This window comes from Rhipicephalus microplus, chromosome 3, assembly GCF_043290135.1.
Source record: "Rhipicephalus microplus isolate Deutch F79 chromosome 3, USDA_Rmic, whole genome shotgun sequence".
NCBI lineage: Eukaryota > Metazoa > Arthropoda > Arachnida > Ixodida > Ixodidae > Rhipicephalus > Rhipicephalus microplus.
The window spans coordinates 211965693-211992593 of NC_134702.1; the positions used below are offsets into that span (position 1 = coordinate 211965693).

Consider the following 26901-nt stretch of genomic DNA (forward strand, 5'->3'; position numbering starts at 1 on the left):
TATATTTCTTTCTCACGAATAGGCTCCTGTGATAATAAATGGCCCAATACGCTTACACATGAACATTCAAGAGCAAGTGAAACATTAAAGCTGTCTACAAAACTCAAGTACTTATATGAGAAGTGGCACCACAAGTGTTCCATGAAAAGCGCACTAGGAATGCATAATCGCATTTACTGTATCTTGTAATGCATTTTTGAGTGGTCATAAAGCACCTTCCATTATTAGACCATATCTCTGATTAAAGCTTGCTGCCAGCAGGAGAAAGAATAAATGATAAGAGCTCTGCAAATACAATTGAACCTCGTTATACTGAAGTTGCATGTTATAAAAAATAACCTCATGCCCAAAAACTTGCTATTAAGGCATAATCCTTACACTATATTTATTGCAAGACTATCCTTCATTTACTTCGTTATAACCAATATTTCACTATATCCGGGTTCATTATATGAAGGTTTCAGTGCACATTTGTGACTTTGTTTGAAATTAGAATGCACACAAGTGAAATGCCACTGCAATAATTTACCACACAATAATGTGGTGTTCCCAATGATGAACTCAAAATTTGGCACCAGCTGTCTATACAAAATCATGAAAATAAGTTTCCAGGGTGTATTTCTGCAGAAATAAAGAATGCTCGCTTGCTGCGGACGGCCATAGATGTTCCAATAAAAGGTCGACAATAATCAAAACTAATGAAGGGAAAGGCAACAGTGTTACGCAAAAGAAGCACGTCACATGCTGGCAAAAGGGTGAGCCAAGCACACGAACGAAGCGCACACCTAAATGAATAAAGGCAGCTACGACCGCAGTCCGGTAGTGATGGCAGAATTTGAAGGGATGAGAGAGGATAATAAATCAGCAGGACATATTGCAGCTTCAGGCATACATTCGCAGAAAATTGAAATGGGCTTCCCAGCGGGTGAAAAATTGTGCCTTTGGTTTTTTGGTTGAACTCACAGAAACTATTTTGATTCGTCAGTTTGCTATGTTTCAGGAACACTTCGAATGACATTGCAAGAAACTCGAACAACTTAAATTTACAGATATAGTTGTACCACCAGCATATATTGTAAATTTAGCACTAAAATAAATAGCTACAATAATACTACATTGAATGTTGAAATGTGCATCTTTTATTATCATGTTGTAGTTTTGGCAAGTAAAGCCCCACCATTTATTTTTACAAATACTGACATGTAAAAGAAACGGGATGTTGTGTAACGCTTTAGAAAACACAAGTCTCTTTGGACCTGGAATTATTTATTTGTACATACTGGTGCCTACATTGAAGGTAGGGCTTTAAAATTCATAGAGGAAGTTCCATCTTTCCAATGATCGAGCCTATGAGAAATAATCTATTTTTCTTTCTGGAATTGTCTAAGACACCAGCCTCAAGTTTCTGGCTCCAGCGGGCCTCACCACCCTTTAAACGAATGACTTTCCTTAGTGCTCCCACTTGCCCAAACAAGAGAGATAATCTCTGGCCAAGCTACTCTCTCCTTCTCATTTCATCGTCCCTCTTCCCGCTCCTAAAGATACTTGCCTTCACAAAGAAAGGCTGGAAATAGTATTCTGTTCATTTCTTCTTTCACAGGCCCCTCCATCTCTCTCTGCTGTAGTCTTCAAATAAACTGCAATTAGCTACCTTGTCTCCAAGACATTTAAGGATAGATTTTTTTAACTAACAATGAATACCACTTGTTCTTATCTTTTGGAGGCACATAATGATAATCATTAGGGACCGTTACACTTGTTACAAGATCAGCTTAAATTCACAAATAGAATTTTCCTTCGAGATATAGGTAAAAACAGGAACAAAAAACATGTACTGGCCATTACTTATGCCCAGCCAATCATCTTTCTTAAATAGTACAACATATCACTTTTGCGGTCTTCGCCATTGCAGGAAGGAGTATAACGATTGAGGTACCCAAGGTTTATGCATGCACAAATACCTCGGCAATCCCTGATGGCACCAATTTCGCAGTGTCACTGGTATACAGTAGGACAAAGACTAGAAAGTATTATGTAAACCCCTGTAGGTTAAAAAAGTGCGTGTTCTCATTTTGTGGAAAATCAAGAGCAGGCAATTTTGCAAAAGTATCATAATTGTTGCTGATGACCAAGTGTTCTACAACACTAATGGGCCGTGTTCTGGCATGACAATTCCTGTCCTTTGTAAGCACTTAGTTTCATCGGTTCACTCCCTATTTGTCACCTCAAATAGTACTACATATCACTCTTGTGGTCTTCGCTATTGCAGGAAGGAGTATAACAATTGAGGTACCCAAGGTGTATGCATGCACAAATACCTCAGCAATCCCAGGTGGCACCAATTTCGCAGTGTCACTGGTATACAGTAGGATGAAGACTAGAAAGTTGAAGGTTCAGCTTATCTAAAAGTTTTTCACACTGAGCAAGTAGAAACCATCTTAAGATTATACGTATTCCCGTTTTTTCATAATACTTTGATTTTATTTTGGTATACTGTTCAAAAGCCCTGAGGTTTGCGAGCATGGTATTTTACAAGTTCACTACAGAGCTGGTCACACTTTGTTATAATCCTAAATAAGTATTCTATGAGCTAAGGTATTCTTCTAGGTCTATACATAAAATTTTCTCAGACAAAGCATTCTAAATATACATTAAGAAATGTTAAGATAAATTTACTACAGGTCACTTTTGCATTCTGATCAATGGTGCAAATTATTCCACCAATTATATGATTGACCAAATCATACAGGGGTGTTTTGGTATGCTATTTGGTCATGGCCTGTCCATTCAGCGAGTTTTGTCAAACATGACATAAGTTATGCCGGAAAGACTCCAACCTTTCATGAGTACTATCTTGTTACAATATATCAGATGTGTTTCTGCATATTGGAACATTGGCACTTTCAACATACATACAAAATCATATGTTGCAGCCGATGTGACACAATGCCAACAGGAATAATGCTAACAAACAAACACTACTAACAGGAAGAATGAAAACTTGTCAAGAACAGAGCAAGTGAAGTATTGCTTGAATCAGTATTCTTAATCACTGGCTATATGGCACTAATCCAACTGTTCTGTCCAAGTGTGTTTATAACGGCCAGCGACAATGCATTTTGGGAACCCATTACAGCATTCGTGTTGCCACCAATTTTTAAAAATTTTTGGTTTTCAGTTGCAAAGGATGTCATCCATGCATGTGAAGAGAGCGTTCAGCCAATAATGCAATTACATTTTTTTGTCGAATTGACCCAACTCTTGTTCGCTTTGCTAAGCTTGTGCTCATTGTTTAACCAAACATTGAGTTTGCAGAACAGAGTTCGCACTATATTTTTTTCTTCAACCATCTTCTCCACTGTTTCTTGGTGGTATTAGAACAACACACCAAAGGCACAAATGTTGGCAGATGTCGCTTGCAAGTGACGTGCTGGAGACGCTGAACCATTGTGAGCAAATGTAGAGGAAAGCCCCTGGCAAGTTGGCATAAATGACTGGATGCCCTTTCGGCATTTGCCAAACGAACCCTGGGAGAGATGCGAGTTACGGGCCTGACATCCATTCCTTAGTCGCACCAAGATAACACAGGAAGGCACAATGTTCCTGTCCCACAGCCACTCACACAATAAAACGCACCACAAACCCTACATTGAGAATCACCACGGCCAAGCAAGTAGTAGGAGGCTATGCTATTTAATTTAAAGCCTCCTCACCCAATGAGCATGGAAGCTTAAGGAGCGACCCGTTTTCCAGCCCCCTGCCACATTTGACACCAGCTGGGGCACTTTTATGAAGTTTCTCGATCTCTTTCTCGCCAGCCCACATTGCTTAACGGCACCAACACAACAGACTAAGACACATGTGTTGGTAGGCGTGCTAGAGAAGTGACGAGCTAGGCATGCTGAACTGTTGTTGATCATAGATGCAGAGGGAAGCCCCTGGCGAGTTAGTTTCAAAGGCTGGATGTCATATCAGCATTTGCCAGTCGAACACTCGGAGTGATGCAAGTCACTGGTCTTGTTTGACATCCATTTCTTAGCGACACCAAAACAACAAATAAAGGCGCACTGTCCCAGGTGCTGTTTTTAAGTGGCACCAACACAGACGAAGGCACAAGTGTGCGCAGGCGTCACTTGCAAGTGACGTGCTAGAGATGCTGAACCGCTGCATGTAGATGTAGGGAGAAGCCCTTTGGCAAGCTGGCATCAGTGGCTGGACGCTCTTTCAGCACTTGCCAACCGAACGCTGCGAGTAAAGCAAGTTGCCAATCTTGCCTGACAATGCCAGGTGATGAGAAAACCTGGCCATTGCCCTCAATAGCTTCAAAAAAGAAACTCTGTTGCCCGCCTCTCCCATGCACTGGTCTTTTTTTTTTTTTTTTTTTTTGCCAAGACTCAGCTCTACAGAGCTGTTGCCCATGCTCCTTTTCCAAACCAGCGGAAAGAATGTTCATTGGTTCGGCACGATCCCACTGACCTATAGAGCAGTGGCTTGTAGTTTCCATCATTTTTAGCTTCTTGCATGGTGCGCTTTACAAATGTGCACTGCCCTCACCATAAACATCTTGCTTGTACAATGAGGCAAACTGCATAGTTAAGAAAAAGCAATTTACCTTCCTCAACAACTCATCTCCGTATGCCCCAATCACACCATGAATTTCCAGAGTTAGCCGGGAACTTTGTTGCTGAGGTCCCTCAACAAGACATTCTAGCTTTGAATTTTCTTGAGCTCTGTTTTGAAACTTTTTAGTGCCTTCTGACACTTAACATCTTTTATAACTTTATGACATTACTGTATTGCATTGGAGACTTGAACAGATTTTGTAAATTCATGAAGCCTGAACGGCAAGTTCAAGAAGGAAAGGCAAAGTGCAATCAACTTTGATGACAATGAAATGAATGTCCTTATCAGGTAGCAGATTTGTAGCAGAAACATCGCTCTCACTATCAACAGGGCTCATTAGCAGCGTTCATTGTCAGCAGGCTCATTGTCGCGTCCTTGGCACGTTTTGAATGGAGTGCACAGGCACTGTTTTACACAGCATAAAATACTGCTTTCACTTGCTCTGACCGTGAAGCCCGGGTTGAAGTAGAGCTTCTTTTTCCAACCATAAATTTCCTTGCTAGGTGTTTGCTTGCTGCCGTCAGGAGCAGTGCGAGCCATCACATCCTTGCAAACGAGCTTCATTAGCATATCCAGTTCCAAGGTGCCAGCGTGTTTGCAAAAAACATTGTACATGGATAATAAAAACCAGGAACCAACACCCTCGATGTAAAACGCCAGACTGCCAGGCGTGGTTGCATAAGCAATGTAAATGTCCGACCAGGTGGCTCTGCGCTCCTCTCTCATCAACGACGGCATGGGTGCCCCAGGCATTGTCATTATATCATCAGCCTGGCAACCAGTTATTTTTTTCTAGCGCAGTGCTTACCTGCATAGAAACAAGACCATCATCACAATAAACGCACAATCTGCCGCTTTACTAAAAGACAATCAACAGTGAGAAGTGATGACAGTACGGGTGTGGCCATGCCAGCAGAAAATATGCGATCGAGTGCACCTATAGCCAGAGCCAAGGGAAGTGTCAAAAGCACACGGCTCTTATGCTCAACACGGTGCCCGTCATAGTATCTGATTAACTCAAGAGAATGGAGTTTCGTGTCTTCAGCGTCAGCTCATAGCAGGGCCAACCTGTTGAAGCTTCATTTTCTAGAACAAAAATATAACTCACTTCAACTACTTCTAAAAATTTATTAGATTACAATACCATATACTTCTCTAAAAATAATTTAGCAAATACACTCAAACCTCATAATAACAAAGTTGCATCTTACACGAAAATAAGTTTGTTATACTCCATAATTCGTTATAAAGGTTTATTCTTAGCATTATGTCTACTGCGAGACTATTCTTCATTAGAATCGATATTTCGTCATATCTAGGTTAGTTATAACGAGGTTTGAGTGTATGCTAGAGTATTTCACCGCTTCTACATCAATTTTCGCATAATTTTTTTCAACAGTGCACAGATTTAATAAATATGACAAGCTGAGTTGGCTATTTCACCAACTACTAAGTGTCAATTCAAGTAGCTTCTGCTCTGGTCAATGTTGGCACACAGACAGCATGCAGCACTTGCACGACAGAATTTGCATGTATGCTGGCACAACGTTTTGCATTCCTGTAATGACCGGTAGTGTCCGCATCTGCGCATGCGCAACAGAGAAGTGATTGAAGTCTGCACACCCATCCACTGGTTTACACACACACGGGTGCAAAGTTAGTGCAAGAGCCCAGTGCCACATCAAAGTACCTGTGCTTAGAGGTGGTACCTGTATAGTATCTGTGCTCACAAAGTAACCTAGTGCCTCAGAAAAAATAACAATTTCCGCATGCTATCAAAATTCCTAGACTACGGGATATTTATTCAACTTAATGCCTTTTAACAGTCTATGACAACAAAGTGACTGGTACTTAGCGAATTTCACACCAAATTGATCAACTAGCTGTGATGTGCAGTAGAGTAGTATACCCTTCCCATTGCCAGATTTCTTGCTGCTTCAAGTGCACTGAAGTGCTTTTCATAGAGTATTCCAAGTTGACTAAAATTTTGTACACACAAAGTATGAACAGGTCTACCACTGTTTAGTTCTTTCACAAGTATCTTCTTGTGTGATAATATAACGGTGACAATGCAGTGGTGCAGTAGAAGTCTTAGACATTCCACATAGATTGTCGCAAGCTATTTAAATATAGTCTCCTGGAATGCTAGTGCCATGCAAACCACGACATGCAACTGGAGCAAGACCAAGCACCAAGAACGAACGAAGACCACCTAATCGAAACGTGGGAGGCCAAGCTCGTCCTCGAGGACCTGTATGACCAGCGTCAACTCGTCGCCAGGGCCAAGAGGATAGTTGAAGCCAGAGGGTTCCTGGACTAGGGAATCCTCCAACCTTAGGGTCATACCGGGCATCGCTCGGAACACTGTTGCAAAATAATACTTATTTCTCTCTCTCTCTCTTCTGTCCTTGATAAATATGACTGTTATACTATCTTGTTATTTACGATGTTGAGACGAATGCAGGCAGTGGTGTGCTTTTGTGCACGAATGGTGAATAAGGTGCATGCAGCGTTTATACAGATGAAATGGTTTCTGTCTACATCGCCTCCTCCAATGTGGAGACACGAAAAGTATTTCAAACATTATGCACCGCCAGAATATATACCTCTCGTATACGCGAGTTAATACAACTTTGCACTTCGCAAGGTGTCGCATAGTCATGCGAGCTATGCAGGACATAATTATCACTGGAAAGCACTGTGACCCTCTCACTGTAAGGTACAGTTTCATCTCCTACTTTCATTGAAGTTATGCATTCTATCGATTCCCACAGTCAGTTGTATATGGCATAAATTTCGTTTCAAAGAAACTTGCACTGGGTGGCAATAGATCACTTTTAGACGACAGCTGCATGCAGTTCATCTTTCTCAGGAACGTTACCGATACTTTCTCAAGCATTTGAGTTCTGTATACTTACGGACATCACAGCAGAATTTACCACCACCGCACTTGTTTCTATATGCATGGGAAGCTTCATGTTTCAGAGGAAATAGTGACTGAGTGTGCCCGATGGCATTATTATGACAGCTGAGATATTGTGCGAACACTTTACACTCAAAATCAATGTTGTACCACCTCCAATCCATTGGTCTCGTTCAGATCTGTCTGCACCAAATCAAAAATGCTCTTATGATCTCTGGTGTTTGAAAACAATCTGCTAGCTGAGGCATACGTGAGGCAACCTAATCACTCCACTTTTCCTGAGTGCATACTGGACAGTATTTCAGATGCTATGGAATGTTTTTGGGAAGGGTATATTTACTGTAATAAAATAAATATATTTATACTATGTTTATAGTACCCTGTACTTGAAAGGAAAATTCAATTGCTTAGGAAGAGAGTGCCAAGCTTTCACAGCCAATATTGTATTTACTTGTGTAATGAGCGCAGTCTCATAATTTATGCATCCACAATTAGCTGTCGAAATTTGCATGTTTTCGCAGCGAAATAAATGCACCTTCCCCTTTCATCTGTTGCAGTCCTGCCAACTGACAAAGCTAGTTTCGCCCTACTCTCATTCTTTTTTTGTACTGTGTCAATCCCCTTGAGGTCCTTCCACAACCCCCTTCACCCCACCATTCTTTGTTTGCTTTTCTACCTGTGCATGGCACGTCGCACTAGTATTGTACTTGTTTTTGAAGTATTCGTGCACTACAGCAGGGTTTATGAATGGCGTGTGTGTAAATGTTTTGTAGTGTGCAAGTATACAATGAGCAAAAATTGTTGAATCACCCTACAAGCCACTGTTTACCTTCTTTAAACACACCACTTTAAGGAACCGGTGGCAAACGGTGGCACCAACACAGTGTGATGGGAGTGCACAGAGAAAGACGCAGGTAAGGTTTCAGAAGGTAGTTCCATTCTTCATAGTGACCTCTACCATTGAAGCAACAGATTTTCAGAGGCCGGGTGGGACAGTCACTCTTTCTTAGTCCACATTCATTTTGCGCTGTTTCACCTATACCTGCTACGAATCGACACCAACCTGCCCGGTTTAATTTCTGTTCAGAAAAAGAAACCACCACTTACTTTCTCGACATGCCTGGACGAAAAACAACTTGGGCTTTCCTTGAAGAGCTGGGCAACTTTCGTTGTCAAACAGAGAGAAGACCTCATCCTCCAAGCGGACTGTCTCGAGATCCACGCCATAGATAATGTCCTGCCCACCATGTGACATCAGGACAATGACGAGGCAATCGGCCACTTTATGCTTCCTTAGTTTGGCTGCCTTCTGTAGCGTCTTTTTCATCGCCTGGAAAAAGAACGATTGACAGCAAGAGTTTGCCCACAGTTGTAAAGCAGAACATTTTGCACTCAAGACATTACTCAAGCATCTAGCTAAGCATTTCTGCAGCAATAAGTGAATAGTACAGAGATGGGCCAGAGCATGAGGTTTCGCACTACAAAAAAAAAAAAAATACGGTCAGCTAGCTCTAGTTGTGCAAAAATGGAGCAATCAACTGGGCTAGTGATCGCATGGATTTTTCCAGTTTCTTACGTGGCTATACATCAAATGAACCGGCTTCCATGTGAAGAACTCGTAAGCTCACTATTATTGGTCAGGGTATTATCTTGGCTTTTTTAGCATTTTTGAGCAACCATTTTGAGCATTTTAGAGATGCACAGGCTGTTTTGGTAATGCACGAGCGGTTATTTTGAAAATTTTGTTACCTGACATCATCACAACTAGCCCAACTGCTGCATGGTCACCATAATCAGTACTGCATCGTGACGTCAATATAGTGTCCATGTCGGTAAAAGTACCATGTCAAAAATGACTAATATGAACAAATGAAAAAGCTTATCACCATTTGCTGTGATTCAAACTTTCTCAGAGCCGTCTCTACATACAAGAGATTTTTATGGCAGGGTAAATTCACCTTCGAAAAATGGTGTCAGGACCACTTTACGGTTACTTACACTTATCATTTTCTTTTCTATTGCTTACTACATTGCAAGGGTTTAATGAACATGGTGTCATTTACCCTGGCCTCAATATTATGATGTTAATTTAGGATGAATTGACATGGAATCATTTAGCACTCTTCATCAGTACTATTGCAATTGTCAATGTCCTAATCACCTTGGTCTTGATTAGAATTGTAAATAATGTCTTAAATTGCACGTCATAACTAATGCAGCCTTAGCATGCCAGAGCTAAATTAGTGTGGTCATTATTAGCATGTTCTTAGCAAGACACACCTTAATTCGCTCAGTCTTAGATGACATGGCTTAATTACTTGGTCTTAGCTTGTTTTGGCTTAACTAGCCAGGTCTACTGCCAAGCTAACTAGCTAATTAGCTGGGCACACATCTACAAGACAGTATAAGATGAAGGAAACGAAGACAGCACAAACCAGCTTAGCAATGAGCTAGAAGGTATAGGCTGAAGGTGATGATGATAGTTCTCTGGTGGCACCACAGCACATAACGAAAAGTCTTATAGCTCTGCTGTAAGAAAGCGCAATCTCATGCAGTGATCAGTCAACCACCATGAAAATGGAAGAATGTACAGGTTTCTTGGTGATTTTATTTCGTTAAGTAGCACAGGTTTCTTGGTGATTTTATTTCGTTAGCTAGCAAACTGTCTCAAGGTCTTTTTTTTTTTGCAGTTTCAGTTTCATTCTTTAAACAACAGCTGTATTCTGCAGTAATATCACAGACAGTGTTCCCTGTTTTGGGTAGCAGGGTGCAGCACAAAGCACTCAAGTGGTGCCTTTGTTGCTAAAAGTGGCTGAGGTGTGCTAGGACTTGTAGTTTGTGGTGATGTTGTAGCTCTAAATGTTACAATTGAGAGTTTTAGAAAAGTGTCGTTCATGCAGCAGTTTGCAAAGTTGTAGCATTTCATGCCAGTGCATGAAGCTTAATCAAAGTCACACATTCTTGATTAGAGTGACTTGCCATGGGGATGGTGAAAAACTTGGTTCATGAGAAGGCCACTAGTAAATAAGCTTTATCTTTTGTGCATCAGTGGGACACATATGCCCCCCTTTTCCTTCTACAAGAAAAATTTTTCTTTTACATCACCTGTCGCAACCAGTGCAAGGGGCTAAGTGGTTGGTATTTTACCTGAGTCCATGTAAACTCGAGAAAAAAATGTTTTACTATGGTTTCAAAGGTAGCACTTGTGCCACAATACAGTTCATTTTTATTTCATTTTCACAGAAGCTTATGAATTTTTGCTCTTATTCTGCTAAAAAACCTTTCATTCAAAATGCCTGGTTTTTTCTCTTTCCCTGGTTTTCGAGAGAAGAAACCAGCTCCCACTCACCAAGTGCTTTGTCCTTGTGCAGTAACTTGACTGATAAATGCATAGAAACACAGTCTTTTGAGACACTGTCATGCTCTTCGCTAAGCCTAATTGCGGATAGTTGCACATGAGAATGTTCTTCACACCATATGCTTTTTGAAAAGCGGTCATATATTTGGGGACAAGATCAGTACTCGACCATTTCGACAGGTGAAGAAAAGACAACAACCCATAGAAAGCTTGCAGCGCGAACAACCTAGTGAGCTTAGGGCTTGCCACCCCCTTGGAGTCAAGCACATCAGGGGAACGGTTTCAAGACACAGGTATCAGCCAGATTTTTCAGAAGTGTTTTCGGCGATCCTACTAAGGCATTGCCAATCATTCTAGGTTATTTCTGAGATTTATGTCATTTTAGATTATGCGAGCTTATTCTGCACTGTTTTTGAGCATTAGCCTTGTTTTAGGAGTGACCATGCGACATGAGGCAGTGGATAGATGACAAGCTGAGCCGTTATGGTGCCATGCACTTGCATTAAAGGGACATTAAAGGCAAAGGACATTTTATGTCACAGTCAAAGCTCAATTTCTAACATTGTATAAAATGGCAATATTATCAACAGAAGTGCCTTATTTATCAAGAAATGAGGCTCATACGTATTTATCAGGAATTAAGCATCATACAACGTGCACCTCAAGTGGGACATTTGCAAAATGATCCTGATGACCTAAGAGTGTCCAACTACAAATAATCACTAGTAATCAAAGTAGCTGCAATACGAAAATAACTTTTTGTACATCAAGAGACATGATGAAATGCTTTTTATCTGCTTTTCCTTGATATTTAAAAAAAAAGAACCCTCTGGCGCTGGTATGGAGAATGGCACAAGTGGTTCAAATGTTTAGATTGGCCGGTTGGGCTTGACAGATAGTGCCATCTAGCGGGGCTCAGTTGAACAAAGTAGAACCGTGGTCTCCTATGGTGGCTGTTGCTACTGTGGCTCCTGCTACTCGCTCTGCTGGTACTGGTGTAGGCGGCCGTGTAATAAAAGTGGGCAACTTTGGGCACGAAAATAAAGATGTTTAACAGGCTGCTTCCGCGCAGGTGATTTAAAGTGCACTAACAAGATGTGGTCTGCTAAAATGTAAATTTATTTCAAATAAGAACTTTCATGGCTCAGATATAGCACTGTGAGGTTTCTCGGCCACTATTTCAACAATCAATGCCAACTGAATATTTGCCTTCGTTGTCCCTTTATATTGCACAAAGCTGAGGCACAGCAGAGCTCACGGGCACCAGCTTGTTTTTGCTTGGCTGGCTTTCACCCTCTCACCTGTTTTTCCTGCTATTTCCTATAACATTTATTTATTTTACATACTGAAGCCCTGTAAAAAGGCAATTACAGGAGTGGCATTATACAAAGCAGAAAAAAATGACCACAGGAAAGATACGTGAGCAATAACATGAAAACAACAATAATAACATATTTATAACAATAAAGGAATTAATATTTTGTTATAAATTATTTTCATCAAGAATAGTCATAATATTTCAGGGGACGTGCATGAATGTGGCCACCTAAAGAATATTATAATTCTAGCGTAAGAGGAAGGAAACTATACCTAAATCTATCTGTGCATGCAAAAAAGGTAGCAAGATAGAGCTTGTGAAAGTTACGTGTGGAGGAAGGCTTGGAAAATAACAAAAAGGCTCTGTTTAAAATGTGACATGCATTGTTGATTATGTAATGCAAAACATTTAATAATTCTACATCACATTGTACCGAAAGAGGTTCTAGCTTAGTTCGCGTAATGCTAATGACAGTGAGAAGTAGCGGTCGTACCTGTGAGAAGTGAAACAGGCAGCTTTCTTTTGAATTGCTTACAGTCTGAGTACGTCGCATTGGCTGTAAGGTGACCACACTGTATAGGCATAATCGATAATAGGGCAAACAAGAGATTTATAGATTAAAAGTTTATTATCTTTTGGGACATTCTGCATTGTTTGAGAAAGATATCCTAGTTGCTTTAGGGCTTTAGAACATGTTCAAGTTCAAGTTCAAGTTTATTCATTGCTGAGTACATGAGTACAAAAAAAATGAGCTCACATATACAGCGTCAGGAGGTCCCAAAGTAAGAAACTGTCAGGGGGACCTCCTATCGTTAATGGGGTACATAAAAGATAAGTAACAGCAGCAAAAGCTACAAGTGCGAACAAAAATAAAAAGTGCATTCAACACAGAACAATAAATAGTCAAATCAAAAAAGTTAATTTACCAGAACAACATTATACAAAACTACAAGAATACGTAAAAGCAGGAATTGAAAACGTAGAGGTAATAATGAAAATGTTTTATTACAAATGAACAAGAGGCTCAATTAACAGTATGCTTTTCATGTTATGTTTAAAAGACTGCAATGAATGAGACGACTTAACATGAAGAGGGATATTATTCCAAAGATGAACACAAAAGAAGCGTGCTGTGTATCTGCCATAGTTTGATCTGATTTTAGGTAAAAGGAAGTTATTACGCTCTGAAAACCTGGTATTATTGTTGTTGACGAAGATATGGAAAGGAATATTATCAAGTGATATTTCGCGATGAATGAGACGGTATGTGATCAGCGACAATCTATGATAAAACAATTGTTGAATGGGTAGGATTCGAAGATGTTGATAGATAAGTAGAGAATGGCAACGGAATGGGCTAAAAGTCATTAACTTGATCGCCTGGTTTTGAAGACGTTGAAGCGGTTTGAGATGAATCGCGTATGTGTTACCCCATGATGATATGCAGTATGATAAATGGCTATTATATAAGCATGATAAAGTGAGATGAGAACATGAGGTTGAAAAAATGCACGTGTTGTAATGATAATGCGGATACCAAATGAAACCCTTTTTATAAGTGAATTGGCATGACTATTGTATTTAAGATGTTTATCGAGAGTAACACCAAGGAATTTAACATTGTCAGATGCCAGTAAAGTATAATTATCCAGCAAGACAGTTATGGAGGAAGATACCACAGTTTGTGGGCTATGAAAGAGTACGAAAGTTGTTTTAGTAGGATTAATCTGAAGTTTGTTATTTCTACACCATGAATGCACGTTGTTAAGATCTGCATTAAGTGTGTCTTGAAGTGCGGTGAGCGATTTATGTGGTGAGTAAATGGTCGTGTCGTCAGCATATAGCAAACACTTAGAAAACGTAAGCGTATTAGGTAAGTCATTTATGAATAGTAGAAACAACAACGGACCTAATATAGAACCTTGGGGAACACCGCAGTTAATTAATTTAGTCGATGAAAATTGACCATTAAGATATACGACTTGTGGCCTGTTAGACAAGTAGCTACGAATAAGATTTAGAGTTGGGCCAGTAATACCAAAAGACTCGAGCTTATCCAGAAGAATAGAATGTTCTAGTGTGTCAAATGCCTTTGTTAGATCAATGAATATGGCACCTACAATGAACCCTACGTCAATAAATTGTTTAATGTTATCCGTGAATTTGAGCAATGCTTGTTCCGTTGAATAACCATTCCTAAAGCCAAACTGGTGTGAGGAAAGAAGATTAAATTTGTTTAGATAGTGCATCAGACGACTGTAGATAAGCTTTTCAATGACTTTGCCAAAAAATGGCAAAATGCAAATGGGGCGATAGTTGTTAATGTTATCACGAGAGCCTTTTTTATACACAGGAATTATTTTACCACGTTTCAACAACTCAGGAAATATACCGGTTCTGAAAATTTTGTTAGCAATATCTGCAAAAACTAATGATATGTCTGCAGCAACCAGTTTTATTCTAGAGGGCTGGATGGAGTCCAGGCCTGGTCCCGTAACTTTGAAGGAAGAAATTACGTTAAAAACTTCTGAAGAAGAAACCAGGCGAAGGAAGAAGGACTGAGGGCTATGTGGAAGATGGGCTGGAACGCTAAGTGAGAGCGTATTTTGGCACGCGGCAAAATGATCGCTAAAAACATTTGACATATCAGCTTCGGTAGAGTATTCCTTGTCTTTGTAAATTATTTTTTTAATGCTGGCATCGGACTCCCTAACATTTAGAAATTCTTTAATTAGCTCCCAATTATGCCGAGTATTTATTCCGTTTTCAATTATTCGCCGTTCATAATATTCCCGTTTTGCACGTTTGAGGACGCTAGAAAGAATGTTGCTATAATTTTTAAATCTAGCTCGCAAAGATGCGTTGAAAGGCTGCCACTTCACCTTTTTGTGAAGATTATTTTTCTTTATTATTGAGCGCAGCAGCGCATTTGTAATCCATGGATTCCTAGGAGACGAGAATGTGCGCTTATGGGTTACATGGGTTGTGCAATCGTTAATGTAATTCGTTATTGTTGATAGAAAAATCTAATATGCCTTCTCAGGACAATCTTCTCGAAAAACGTTATTCCAGCATGTGTCATGCACTTTTCGTGCAAATAAAGCTTCATTGAAGGAATTTTTCGTATATTGACGGTGCTGTGCACGTTTTCCGGTACCAAGAACGAAGAACAGGGGATAATGATCTGTAATGGAATAATCTATCACTCCGGTCGTGTAATCAGAGGTTGATGATGAAAATATGTGGTCTATTAACGTGCAAGAACCGGCAGTGTCACACCTAGTTGGAACATCAATTAAGGAAGAGAAACCATAGCTAAATAAGCAGTTGATATAATCAGAGCACGATTGACAGCTAGGAGGAAGTATGTTTATATTGATGTCACCACAAATGATGATGTTCTTATTTTCATTGGTTAAGAGATTAAGTATTTCTTCTAGCTGTGAACAGAAGTCCGAATAAGATGATGACGGGGAACGATAAATGGATGCCAGGATTGTAGGCCTGTTATTGAGTGGCAAGACATTCCGGTCGAACTCTAACCATACAGACTCGCACAATAAATTTCGGAATGAAAGATCGAGACGACGGGTGTACGCGATCGACGAATTCACAAAAATAGCAGATCCGCCACTTCTCTGATTTCCTCGGTAACTATGTTCACTGATGTACCCTGGCAGATCAAATAGATTGCCATCTACCTGTGTCAGCCACGTTTTCGACAAACAGATGATTGAAAAGTTATGGTCAAGTATAGAAAGAAAGTTGATCATATCATCGTGATGCTTACGAAGACTGCGAATATTGCAATGAAGGAATGAAAATTGAGGCGCTTTATCATGGAGCAATGCTTTCGTTTTGTCACACGAGAACATGCCTCTGTTCATGATAGAAACACGAAAAAAAAAGGATGTGCAGGCGCACTGATTATATAAATATGGCCAGGTCGTTTGCGTTAGAAATATGATAAACACGACTATTTTCAGTCTTTCTGGCCTTAATCACACAATTTTCGGTCCAGAGGAATCGCCACCCTTTAGCCTTCTTCAATTCGAGAGCTTGCGCGAAAAGACGCTTGTTCTCTGGCGTGAGATGATCATTCACAAAAAAAGGTGAGTCACTGCTTCGCGAAAGACCAATTGGAGAAGTGGTGAGTTTAGCTTTCCTAGCTTTACTAATGAATTCCGTTCGCTTCGATCTCGAGCAGAAACGCGCGATGATGTTCTTGTCCTTTTTCGCGGGGACACGATGAGCGATGTCAATGTCAGAAGGTACAACAGGACAACCAATTTTTTTACCAATAGCTTGCATTACAGCCAGGCAATTTTCACCTTCCGTGACGGGAACACCTTTGATTTCTACGTTATTGAGGCGTGAATACTGCTCGAGTGACGTAAGACGTTGAGACAGCTTCGTGTTTTCTTCTTTCAGAAACTTATTTTCCTTCAAGATGGTTTCATTCTGAACTTTCACGGATTCATACAGTCCATTAAACATGCTCAGACTTTTTGCATTGATGCCAATTCAGCACGTAGTATTGCTATATCTTTCGCTAGCTCAGCACACGACGGCATCTTGAAAAAAAGCACGAGACACTGATGGCAACAGGGCAGCGGCTAAGAAGAATTAGTAGATGCAAAAGTTTATGTGACAAACCTGTACGAAGTGCAAGGACGAAATTAGTTGCTTGTCCGCTGCCGCAACCCTTGCTGCCAAGGAAATGTGAAGGAAATGCGAGTAGAACATCTAAGATCATGAGCGAAGGTGACACCAAGATATTTGTACAGCATTACTCTGGTTAAAGGGCACGTTAGAGTATGTTGCAATCGCCAGAATTACTTCTTTTGCAAAGGACAATAAAACAGTCTTCCTGAAATGAATGTCATTTTTCATTTTTCACAGCAAGCACAAAATTAGTTGAAGGAATCAAACGCTTTTCATCATCTGTCGAAAAAAATCACGCCATATACAGCACAATCATCTGCGTAATGACGAATGTTTGAAGATGCATATTCTAGAAGGTCAATTATATAAACTAAATATATTAAGGGGCTGAAACCGGACCCTTGTGGAACCCCAGAGCCCACATCTAGAACTGATCTCTTTGTGGAACTGGTCAACATATTGAGAACGAATATGAAGAAAACTAGCAATCCAATCGACCAGGCATGAATTTTTAGGACGATGTGTAGTTTTCGCAGAATATGAGAGTATAGTACCATGTCAAAGGCTTCTGAAAAGTTGATAAAAAGTGGATCGATTTGATGGCCCTGGTCTAATTGATATTGTGGGAATTGAGGCTGGCCCGCTGCCTTTGCGCGGGCTTTCCCGCCTTTTCTGCAATTCTCATGTCCCGACATGTCTGCCCTCCTTTGCTCTCAGCCGCGCTGGGAAGGGCGGAGTGACGTTTAACTCCCTCACCCGGTAGCGGATGTTGACTGTGGCGCCGCGCGCGGGGGACCCCCGAGAGGTTTTTCGCGCGCTGCGTCGGGAGCGGTGAGTACAGTCCGGGACTTCAAACGGTGAGCCACGCATTCTTTTCCGTCCGTCGAGTCCCGTCGCTCGGGGCTCGTCGGACTTCGCTGACGGCGCCACGCGCCCGAGGCGAACGCTCACCCGCTGTTGCCCCGCTGCGTACGCACGGCCGAAGGGCGGTACGGTGTCCTAGTGCGTGGCCTCGCTACGCCGACCCGTCTCCCTTCGAAGCCAACGCGAGCGCCTTTGCCCTCGCTCGAGCAACCGGGCCTTTGCTCCGGTGTCTCCGTGGATCACTTTTACCGCGGAGACGTGCTCGTGGCATCCCTGTGTAGTACTTTGTGCCCGTGGCGTGGATAAGCCTATTTGCTTTCCCGCCGCGCCTTTTGCAACGGGCTGTACTGCGTTTGGTTGCCACAATAAAGTGTTGCGACTTGAGCAGTATCGTGTTTCCCGCCACGGCGAAGGTTAACGCGTGCCCTGCGGCTCGCTAAGACCGGACCCACGCTGGTGGCCGTACTCCTTCGGGATACGTGTACACCACACTGGCGCCCAACGCGGTATCAAAAGCTCTAGCTTTTGACTGCTCTTAGCGAGTCAGTTCGCCTGCGCGATTCGGGCTCGTCGCAACATGGCTGCTTCGCGGGACTTTTGTCCGCTGTCCCTTTTAGCGGATGCCGCGTTGCACACGGAGGCCATTGCCTCTATGAACGGGAACCCTTCTGCACCCGTCCGTGTCGGCACCCCCTATTGCGGTGACGACACGGGGCGCCTAGCCGCTCCCTTTGGAGATGGCGCGTCGCTTCGGAATGGGCCTCTTGCCCTACCCGAACGTTATGTCTGCTTCGTGGCATGCCGCGTTGCACAAAGAGGCCGCCGCCTCTATCGACGGGCGCCCTTCGGCGCTCGCCTGTGTCGTCACCCCTTTTTGTGGTGAATACACTCCTACGTGGTAGCTGACGCGCTATCTCGTGCCCCCTGTTGTCTGCCGAGAACCTGGATTTCGGTGTGACGGCCGCTCGCGGTGCCTTAGCACATGCAAGCGTCGGGGGTGAAACAGCGGCGAGAAGGGGGGGAAGTGGTTCTTAAAATTGGAAAAGAAAAGAAAAGTGAACCCCGCAACTGTCTGCAGCTAAGTGCGACACCTCAGCAGTGGTTCACATGGGAAGGGGAATGGGGGATAATAGACTTGAGCGAAGAGAGGAAAGAGAAAGGAGAGAGCGAGCAAAGGAAGGGGGGGACGCACAGATCGTCGTAAGCCACAGCGAGCGAGGACAAACCGAGGGGATAGAAGAGATAGGAAAGATGGAGCACGGTCACTGGAGTCCGAGGACGGGGCGCACCTGCGAGAGCTCCTTTCGGCGTCGGTGGATGGCGTAGAACAAGTCCAGTAAGTCAGAGCTGCACTGTCGTCGGAGGTGGAAGGTCGTCGGCGGCAGGAGATGACGTAGGGCGAGTCCAGTCGGCCAGAGCCACGCTGACGCGGGAGATCGCAAGCGTGCGGAGCGCGCGAGCGCACGACCGGTCGGCCCGAAATCCAGCAAGCGAGTCCCGGCGAGAAGGGGGACTCCCCATGAGGACGACCTTGGCTGCTATCCAGGTAAGCGGCGCACCGCGAAGCGGCCGAGCGGGGGAGCTTTCCGAAGGCCACGAGGCCGAGAGCGAACCCGTGACGCCATGCACGCGGCCGTTGCTGCGGTCCTGAGTGGGCGCGATACCAGACTCCCCCATTTGGGAGAATGGGAATTGCTTTCGGCAGCGAAGAGCTACTGAGGGCTCAGCAGAGTGATCCGTTTCGAGTCTCGGAGGGACGGAGCGCCGTATACGCTGCTTGCTTTGCGGCGGGCGCCGTTAAACTGTCTTGAGAGGCGCGCCGTTACGCTGCTTGTTCTGCGGCGGGCGCGATTAGGGGGCTGAAACAGCGTGTGTCGCTGAGTCCCCGGCGGATTCATTTTTGCTGGACCATGACGGGCTCCTGCTGAAGTATATAGCCACTGACGACGAGTCCTTAGACCCGTTTAAGGTGGTTATGCCCAAAAGTCTGAGAGCCGCACTGTTGCGATCCTCTCACGACGAATCCATGGCCGGTCACCTGAGTGGCTCGAAAGTTTTTGCAAACTGAGCGATGTTGTGACCTGGCCCGGCACGAAGCGTGGCTTTTATCGCTATTCCGTGCCTGCCACGTCTGACAAACGGTTGAGCCAAGGGTTGGAAAGCCGCCCGGTCTTATGAACCGATTGTCAGTGAGCGTCCGTGGCGCGTACTAGCTGAAAGATCCCCTTTGGGAAAACTCAGCCGTGCCCACATCGCAGACCTGAAGCCCTTTGTCACGGTCTGACGAGCTCGCGCCAGCGCCCTGCGGCACTTCGCGCAAGCAACGGGCACACCCGGAGCGGCGGACCGCATTCGGACCCCGCACCGGTATAATCTGAGGAAGCGGTCACCTTTGTGATTTCGCGCCGGACGGCGGACTTCTCCGCAACCGAAGGCCCTCAGTTTACCGTCTAGCCTCAGTATAGGTTAGCTTCTTTACGGCCTTTTCTCGTAAAGAAGTTAACCCCGCCCTGTCTGCTGCCAGTTTTTTTCAAGTGTTCATGTGTATTTTATGTTTCTTTTGTCTAATATTAAGTGTTATTTGTATTTTATGTTTTTGCCAGATGTTTAGTGTCAGTTTGCTCTGTGTTTACTTTTTTTCGTGTTCGTTTAATCTACCGCGAAGGGAGCTGTGTGTGACCTTGAGTGTCGGTTCTTGCCGGGGGAGAGAGACGAAGGACGCTTTGCGCCTACGCTCGCGCAGCTGTCGGCGGTGTGCGTGCGTGTGTAAGTGCGTGACGCTTCAGTGCGAGCCCGCGAAGAGTGCGTCGACTTCCCCCATCGATGCGGACATTGGAGGTGCTGGGGGGCATTGACACACTGACGTCAGACCATCTGGCTGTGCTCTGCTCTCGGCTGTCGCCGAAGAAGCCCTGCTGCCTTTCCCACCATGGCTCCTGCGCGAGGCCAGCTTAAAGCAGCTATGTGCTGCCGGCCAACGCCAGGGCGCCTCGCAGCCAATTTTGGTTCGGCTCCCTGACCACCGGAGAGGCCCGGCTTCCCGCAACGTCCAGCTCCGTCATCGAGCCGGATATGCGGGGCCTCCGAACAACCGAAGCGGCTTTCGTCGGACTCGCGGCTTATCAAGAGCAGCAACAAGCCATCAGTGAGCCACCTCCCGTACCTCTGACCTCGCACTCGGGCATCACACCCAGCGGACACTGTCACGCCCTTCCGTCCCTACGCGCAGTGGACGCTAACCCCCTTCAGCACCACGAACACTAGTCCCACTGTTCTGTGCTCCCTTCCGCAGTTATTTGTGTAGTGTCATGTGTTTATTTTGTTAGTTATGTTTTGTTTCTCCTTTGTAATCATTTTTTAGCAGCAGTTGCAGGGCTGGACTGAGGTTAGCTGTCGCTCATAGCAGTGTCATTTTAACTGCATGGGTGACGTCCGGCTGCCTTTTGCAGACCGGTAAAGGGCAAATTTAGGAGAGGGGGATGTGGGAATTGAGGCTGGCCCGCTGCCTTTGCGCGGGCTTTCCCGCCTTTTCTGCAATTCTCATGTCCCGACATGTCTGCCCTCCTTTGCTCTCAGCCGCGCTGGGAAGGGCGGAGTGACGTTTAACTCCCTCACCCGGTAGCGGATGTTGACTGTGGCGCCGCGCGCGGGGGACCCCCGAGAGGTTTTTCGCGCGCTGCGTCGGGAGCGGTGAGTACAGTCCGGGACTTCAAACGGTGAGCCACGCATTCTTTTCCGTCCGTCGAGTCCCGTCGCTCGGGGCTCGTCGGACTTCGCTGACGGCGCCACGCGCCCGAGGCGAACGCTCACCCGCTGTTGCCCCGCTGCGTACGCACGGCCGAAGGGCGGTACGGTGTCCTAGTGCGTGGCCTCGCTACGCCGACCCGTCTCCCTTCGAAGCCAACGCGAGCGCCTTTGCCCTCGCTCGAGCAACCGGGCCTTTGCTCCGGTGTCTCCGTGGATCACTTTTACCGCGGAGACGTGCTCGTGGCATCCCTGTGTAGTACTTTGTGCCCGTGGCGTGGATAAGCCTATTTGCTTTCCCGCCGCGCCTTTTGCAACGGGCTGTACTGCGTTTGGTTGCCACAATAAAGTGTTGCGACTTGAGCAGTATCGTGTTTCCCGCCACGGCGAAGGTTAACGCGTGCCCTGCGGCTCGCTAAGACCGGACCCACGCTGGTGGCCGTACTCCTTCGGGATACGTGTACACCACAATATGCAATGTCGTGAGTAAATTCAGTTAGTTGGGTGGCGGTGTTGAAACAACTTCTGAAACCATGCTGTGCATTGGTTAAAATATGATTTGACTCAAGAAAATCTATATGTAGTTGTATAATATATGCTCTAACATTTTGCACGAATACAAAGTCAGAAAAAATGGTCTTTAATTAGTCCTGTCGAACTAGCTGCTCAACTTATACAATAGTACTACTCTTGAGAGCTATCAAAGTGAAGAAACGGTACAAGCTTTTAAACCTTTTTTAAATAGCAAGGTAACGAGAGGTTCACTGAGAATAGCACAGTAAAAATGAGTTTAAAACATCATTTCAACCACTAGATGTCTCTGTCTAGTTTTGAAATCACAATAAGGAGGGACACAGGTCTTGGCGACGAAAAAACACTAAAAAAATCTATTTTCTCAGTTTGGTGATTTTTATTCTTTTCGTATCATCCCACGCCTGCCTGCAAAAAATGAATTCGAAATGAGGCATCATTGAACCAAAAGATGTCATATTTATTCATCCCAGCACTTGGTTTCACTTACAAACATGCCAAAAACAGCCTGCTTTTGCTTTGCTCGGTTCCCGCTAACCCCTTATCGGATCGCGGCCATCTTAGTCTCGTTACAGTGGCTAGAATAGGGAAGTGCGATGAACGCGCCGGCTAGCGCGTAACGCCTTGGGAGGAAACCGCCCTATGGCGCTGGCACACGTGTAAACGTGTGCCAGCGTCAATCTAAAGTATGGGTTGGCAAAGCATCAAGCAGAGATGCTAGAACACTTACGGTTAAGAGGGAAAGTAGCTGGGCAGATGACGCTTTTTGGTGTGGTGTACTTATGAACGGGAGCAAAGGCCAGCGAGGAAAACCAGGCAATGGTGGAGTGTATATCAAAGGGCATTGAGGAATCAGGAGGAGAGATAACTATACTAGGAGATATGAATGCGCACGTAGAAGATATAGATGGGTATACTGACCCAATAGGCAAAATGATCATGAATATGTATTAAAGCCATGATTTAATCATTTGCAACAGTACTGAGGAGTGTGAAGGGCAAATAACATGGGAGCTAGGAAGGCTGCAGTCAACTATAGATTATGCACTGATGTCATATAGGATGTGTGATAGGTTCAGGGGAATGCAAATAGATGAATGTGGCTCCAGAAGTCTGGGTATTGATCCCAAGTGTATCGAGCTATGTTTTGGAAGAGCAGTGAAAGTGGGATGGAGACAAGATGAGCAACTACAGGAAATTTTTTTTTCAGAAAGGCAAATAGCAATAGCTAGTAAACAAATTCAGAAAGTAATCACTGAGGATAATAAAACAGTGTGGACATACACGAATCTATTTAGACTGTTTCAGCTAGAGCTTGCTAAGGCACGTGGCAAGTCACCCCGGGAAAGAAGTCACAAACCCAAGAGTTGGTGGAATAAAGAAGTTGACAGAGCCATAGCAAAATGTCAGGAAGCCTCTAGGGAACACAGACAGGCTGAGCAGTGGGTTGAATCGACAGATGATGTTGAAAGAAAATAGGACACCTTTCTAAGCTGTAGAAGGGAAGCATTCCTTCTGATCAATGAAAAGGTTAGAAGAAAGGGGGCTCAGTGGCTGGCAGAAGTACATAAAAAGGATAGAAAGGCAGCTGCAAAGTTTTGGAACCATCTAAACTTCTAAAGAAAGAAGACGAGTCTAGAGCAGAGGTTTATAACTACAGCTCAAGGTGCTACGCTAGAAGGGGACGAAGCTATTGAGTATGTAAGAAGAAGAGTGACAGAAAAATTGCAACAAAGAAGTGTCTTATGCACCACAATAGACAAGAATGAATTAAGTGGTGCAATGGCTCCATTTTCACAATGAGAGTGGGAAAGGGCTGAGAAGAAGGTTCCTAGTAGTCCATCAGCAGGCCCAGATGGCATTCAAATTACGTATGCTGATAAAGGCATTGGGTCCGAAGTCTAAGCAGACTTTGAGAGAGGCAGGGAGCAAAATACTATTCAATAGTGAAGTCCTCGATGAATGGAAACTTAGCAGGATAAGCATGGTCTATAAAGGAAAAGGGGACAAAGCTGACATCAACAACTACCGTCCTATAACAGTGACATCAGTGGCCTACACACTGGTGATGCAGATTATAAAGGAAAGACTGTAAGCATGAATAGAGGACGAGGGGGTGCTGGGGGAACTGCAGAATGGATTTCGGAAACACAAGAGATTGGAAGACAATCTGTTTTCACTGACGCAGTGCATCGAAATAGCAGGAAAGGAACACAGGCCCCTGTGGCTAGCATTTTTGGATATCAAGGGAGCACACAATAGTGTCGTTCAAGAGGACTTGTGGGGAATAATGGACACACTAGGTGTGGAAGATGGAGTCACTAATCTTTTAAGGAATATATATAAAGGTAACACGGTAGTTATAAAGTGGAAAAAACAGGTATCCAAGCCCACAGAGGTAAAACGGGGCTTAAGCAGGGGTGTCTTCTGTCACTCTTGTTATTCATGATGTACCTACAAGGATTAGAGGCCAAATTAGAGGGAAGGAAACTTGGCTTCAATCTCTCTTTTGTCAAACAAGGAAAACTCATTGAATAAGCACTATCAGCATTGATGTACACAGATGATATAGCGCTAATGGCCGACAATAAGGAAGGTTTGCAGAGATTGATGGACATCTGCGGTATTGAGAGAGATAGGTTAGATTTCAGATTTAGTAAGAACAAATCAGAAGTCATGATTTTTAATGATAATGAAGGTAGTGAGCTTAGGATGCAGGAAGTCACGCTAGAGATAACAGATAAATACAAATATCTGGGTTTATGGATAAGCAATGGGACCGAGTACCTAAGGGAACATGAAATATACGTAACGACTAAAGGTAACAGGAATACAACAGTGATGAAAAATAAGGCACTGTGGAATTACAATAGGTATGATGTTGTGAGAGGAATATGAAAAGGGGTCATGGTTCTTGGTCTGACGTTCAGCAATGCGGTCTTGTGCATGAGATCAGAAGTTCAAGCAAGATTAGAAATTAAGCAACGTGGAATACGCAGGCTTGCTTTAGGAGCTCACGGGACAACTAGGAACCCTCTTCTCAGCCCTTTCCCGCTCTCGTTGTGAAAATAGAGCCATTGCGCGAATTGATTCATCCTTGTCTTTTGTGGTGCATAAGGCACATCTTTGTTGCAATTTTTCTGTCACCCTTCTTCTTATATATTCAATAGCTTCGTCTCTTCTAGCCTAGCACCTTGAGCTGTAGTTATAAACTTCTGCTCTAGGCTGGTCTCTTTTCTTAGAGAGTTTAGATTGTTGCAAAATTTCGCAGCTGCTTTTCTATCCTTTTTATGCACTTCTGCAAGCCAGTGAGCCCCGTTTCTTCTAAGTTTTTCATTGATCAGCAAGGATGCTTCCCTTCCACAGCTTAGAAAAATGTCCCATTTTCTTTCAACATCATCTGTCGATTCAACCCACTGCTCAGCATGTATGTGTTCCCTAGAGGTTTCCTGACATTTTGCTATGGCTCTTTTTAACTTCCTCATCCCACCAACTCTTGGGTTTGTGTCTTTTTTACCAGCGTGACTCGCCACATGCTTTAGCATGCTATAGCTGAAACAGTCTAATTAGATTTGTGTATGTCCATACTGTTTTATTATCCTCAGTGATTACTTTCTCGATTTGTTTAGTAGCTATTTCTATTTGCCATTTTTAAAAAAAATTTTTTTCCTGTAGTTGCTTATCTTGTCTCCTTCCCACTTTCACTGCTCTTCCAAGACATAGCTTGATACATTTGTGATCACTACCCAGACTTGTGGAGCCACATTCATCTCTGTGCGTTTCCCTGAGCCTATCATACATCCTATGCGACATCAGTGCGTAATCTATCGTCGACTGCAGCCTTCCTGCCCCCCCCCCCCCTCCCCCCCCGTGTTATTTGTCCTTCATACTTCTCAGTACTGATGCAAATGGTCAAATCATGCCTTTCACACACATCCATGATCATTTTGCCTGTTGGGTCAGTATACCCATCTATATCTTCTATGTGCGCATTCATATCTCCTAGTATAATTACCTCACACTCTCCTCCTAATTCCTCAATGTCCTTTGATATACAGTCCACCATTGCCTGGTTTTCCTCTCTAGCATTTGTCCCATCCACACGTACACCAAGCCAAGGAGTGTCATCTGCCCAGCTACTTTCCCTATTAACCATAAATATTCCATGCATCCCTGATTGACTCTTTGCCAACCCATATTTTTATGTATGAATGCACCAATGCCAACCACCTTTCCGCTGTCTTCTGTTCCATTACAATGACCCCACGCATAGTTTGGGTTGTTAGGAGGTTGTTTCATGTCAATAAGATGTGTTTCTACATAACCACCTTCCATCGGCCTCTCCTCCCTTAGCTGTTTTTCTATGTCTTCTCACTTCAGCCTGTTCTTGCCACACTGCATATTAATAAGCCCTACGTCTGAATTGGCTCGGCCCTCGTGGCTACGTCAATTTCTGCCCAGACTCTACCTGTCTTAGATATTGGTGACACTTTCGAATCGTATCTGTTCATACCACCTGTCAAAGTCTCCCTGGTTGTTTTTCTCGTTACTAGCTATCCTGCACCCTGAAGGGCCCGCGTGCCCCCCCAAAAAAGCTACTGCCCGTCCTGCAGGTCACCAACCCACCTTATGACCTAGCCGCCCATCGAAGTAAATTCTCTTTCTTTGAAAACCACCCCACCTATGCGCCTCTCTGTTTGTTTCCACTGCCTCAAAATCTTTCTTTCGACTCATCCTTCATACCTCTTGGTTTGCGTTGACAACCGCTTTTTGCAGGCTGCCGTCACGCACCGTTACCTCCGGTATCGTGCATATCACTACCTGTATCTGAGGAGAAGTGGCGTGCATGTCATCGACCCCTTTCGCCAGTGTGGT

At 44.0% G+C, this 26901-nt stretch overlaps 1 protein-coding gene across 1 annotated transcript; it reads right to left on the bottom strand.

Annotated features, from left to right (window-relative positions):
• Nucleotides 1-4849: 4849 nt before the first annotated feature.
• Nucleotides 4850-9853, bottom strand: LOC142803124 (caspase-2-like). The gene is made up of 4 exons (XM_075888227.1): nucleotides 9827-9853; nucleotides 8654-8876; nucleotides 5469-5560; nucleotides 4850-5394 (listed from the first exon to the last, which is right to left on the bottom strand). The coding sequence occupies exons 1-4, from the start codon at nucleotides 9851-9853 to the stop codon at nucleotides 4960-4962; spliced, it is 777 nt and encodes a 258-aa protein (XP_075744342.1). The 3' UTR covers nucleotides 4850-4959.
• Between the last annotated feature and the right edge of the window lie 17048 nt (nucleotides 9854-26901).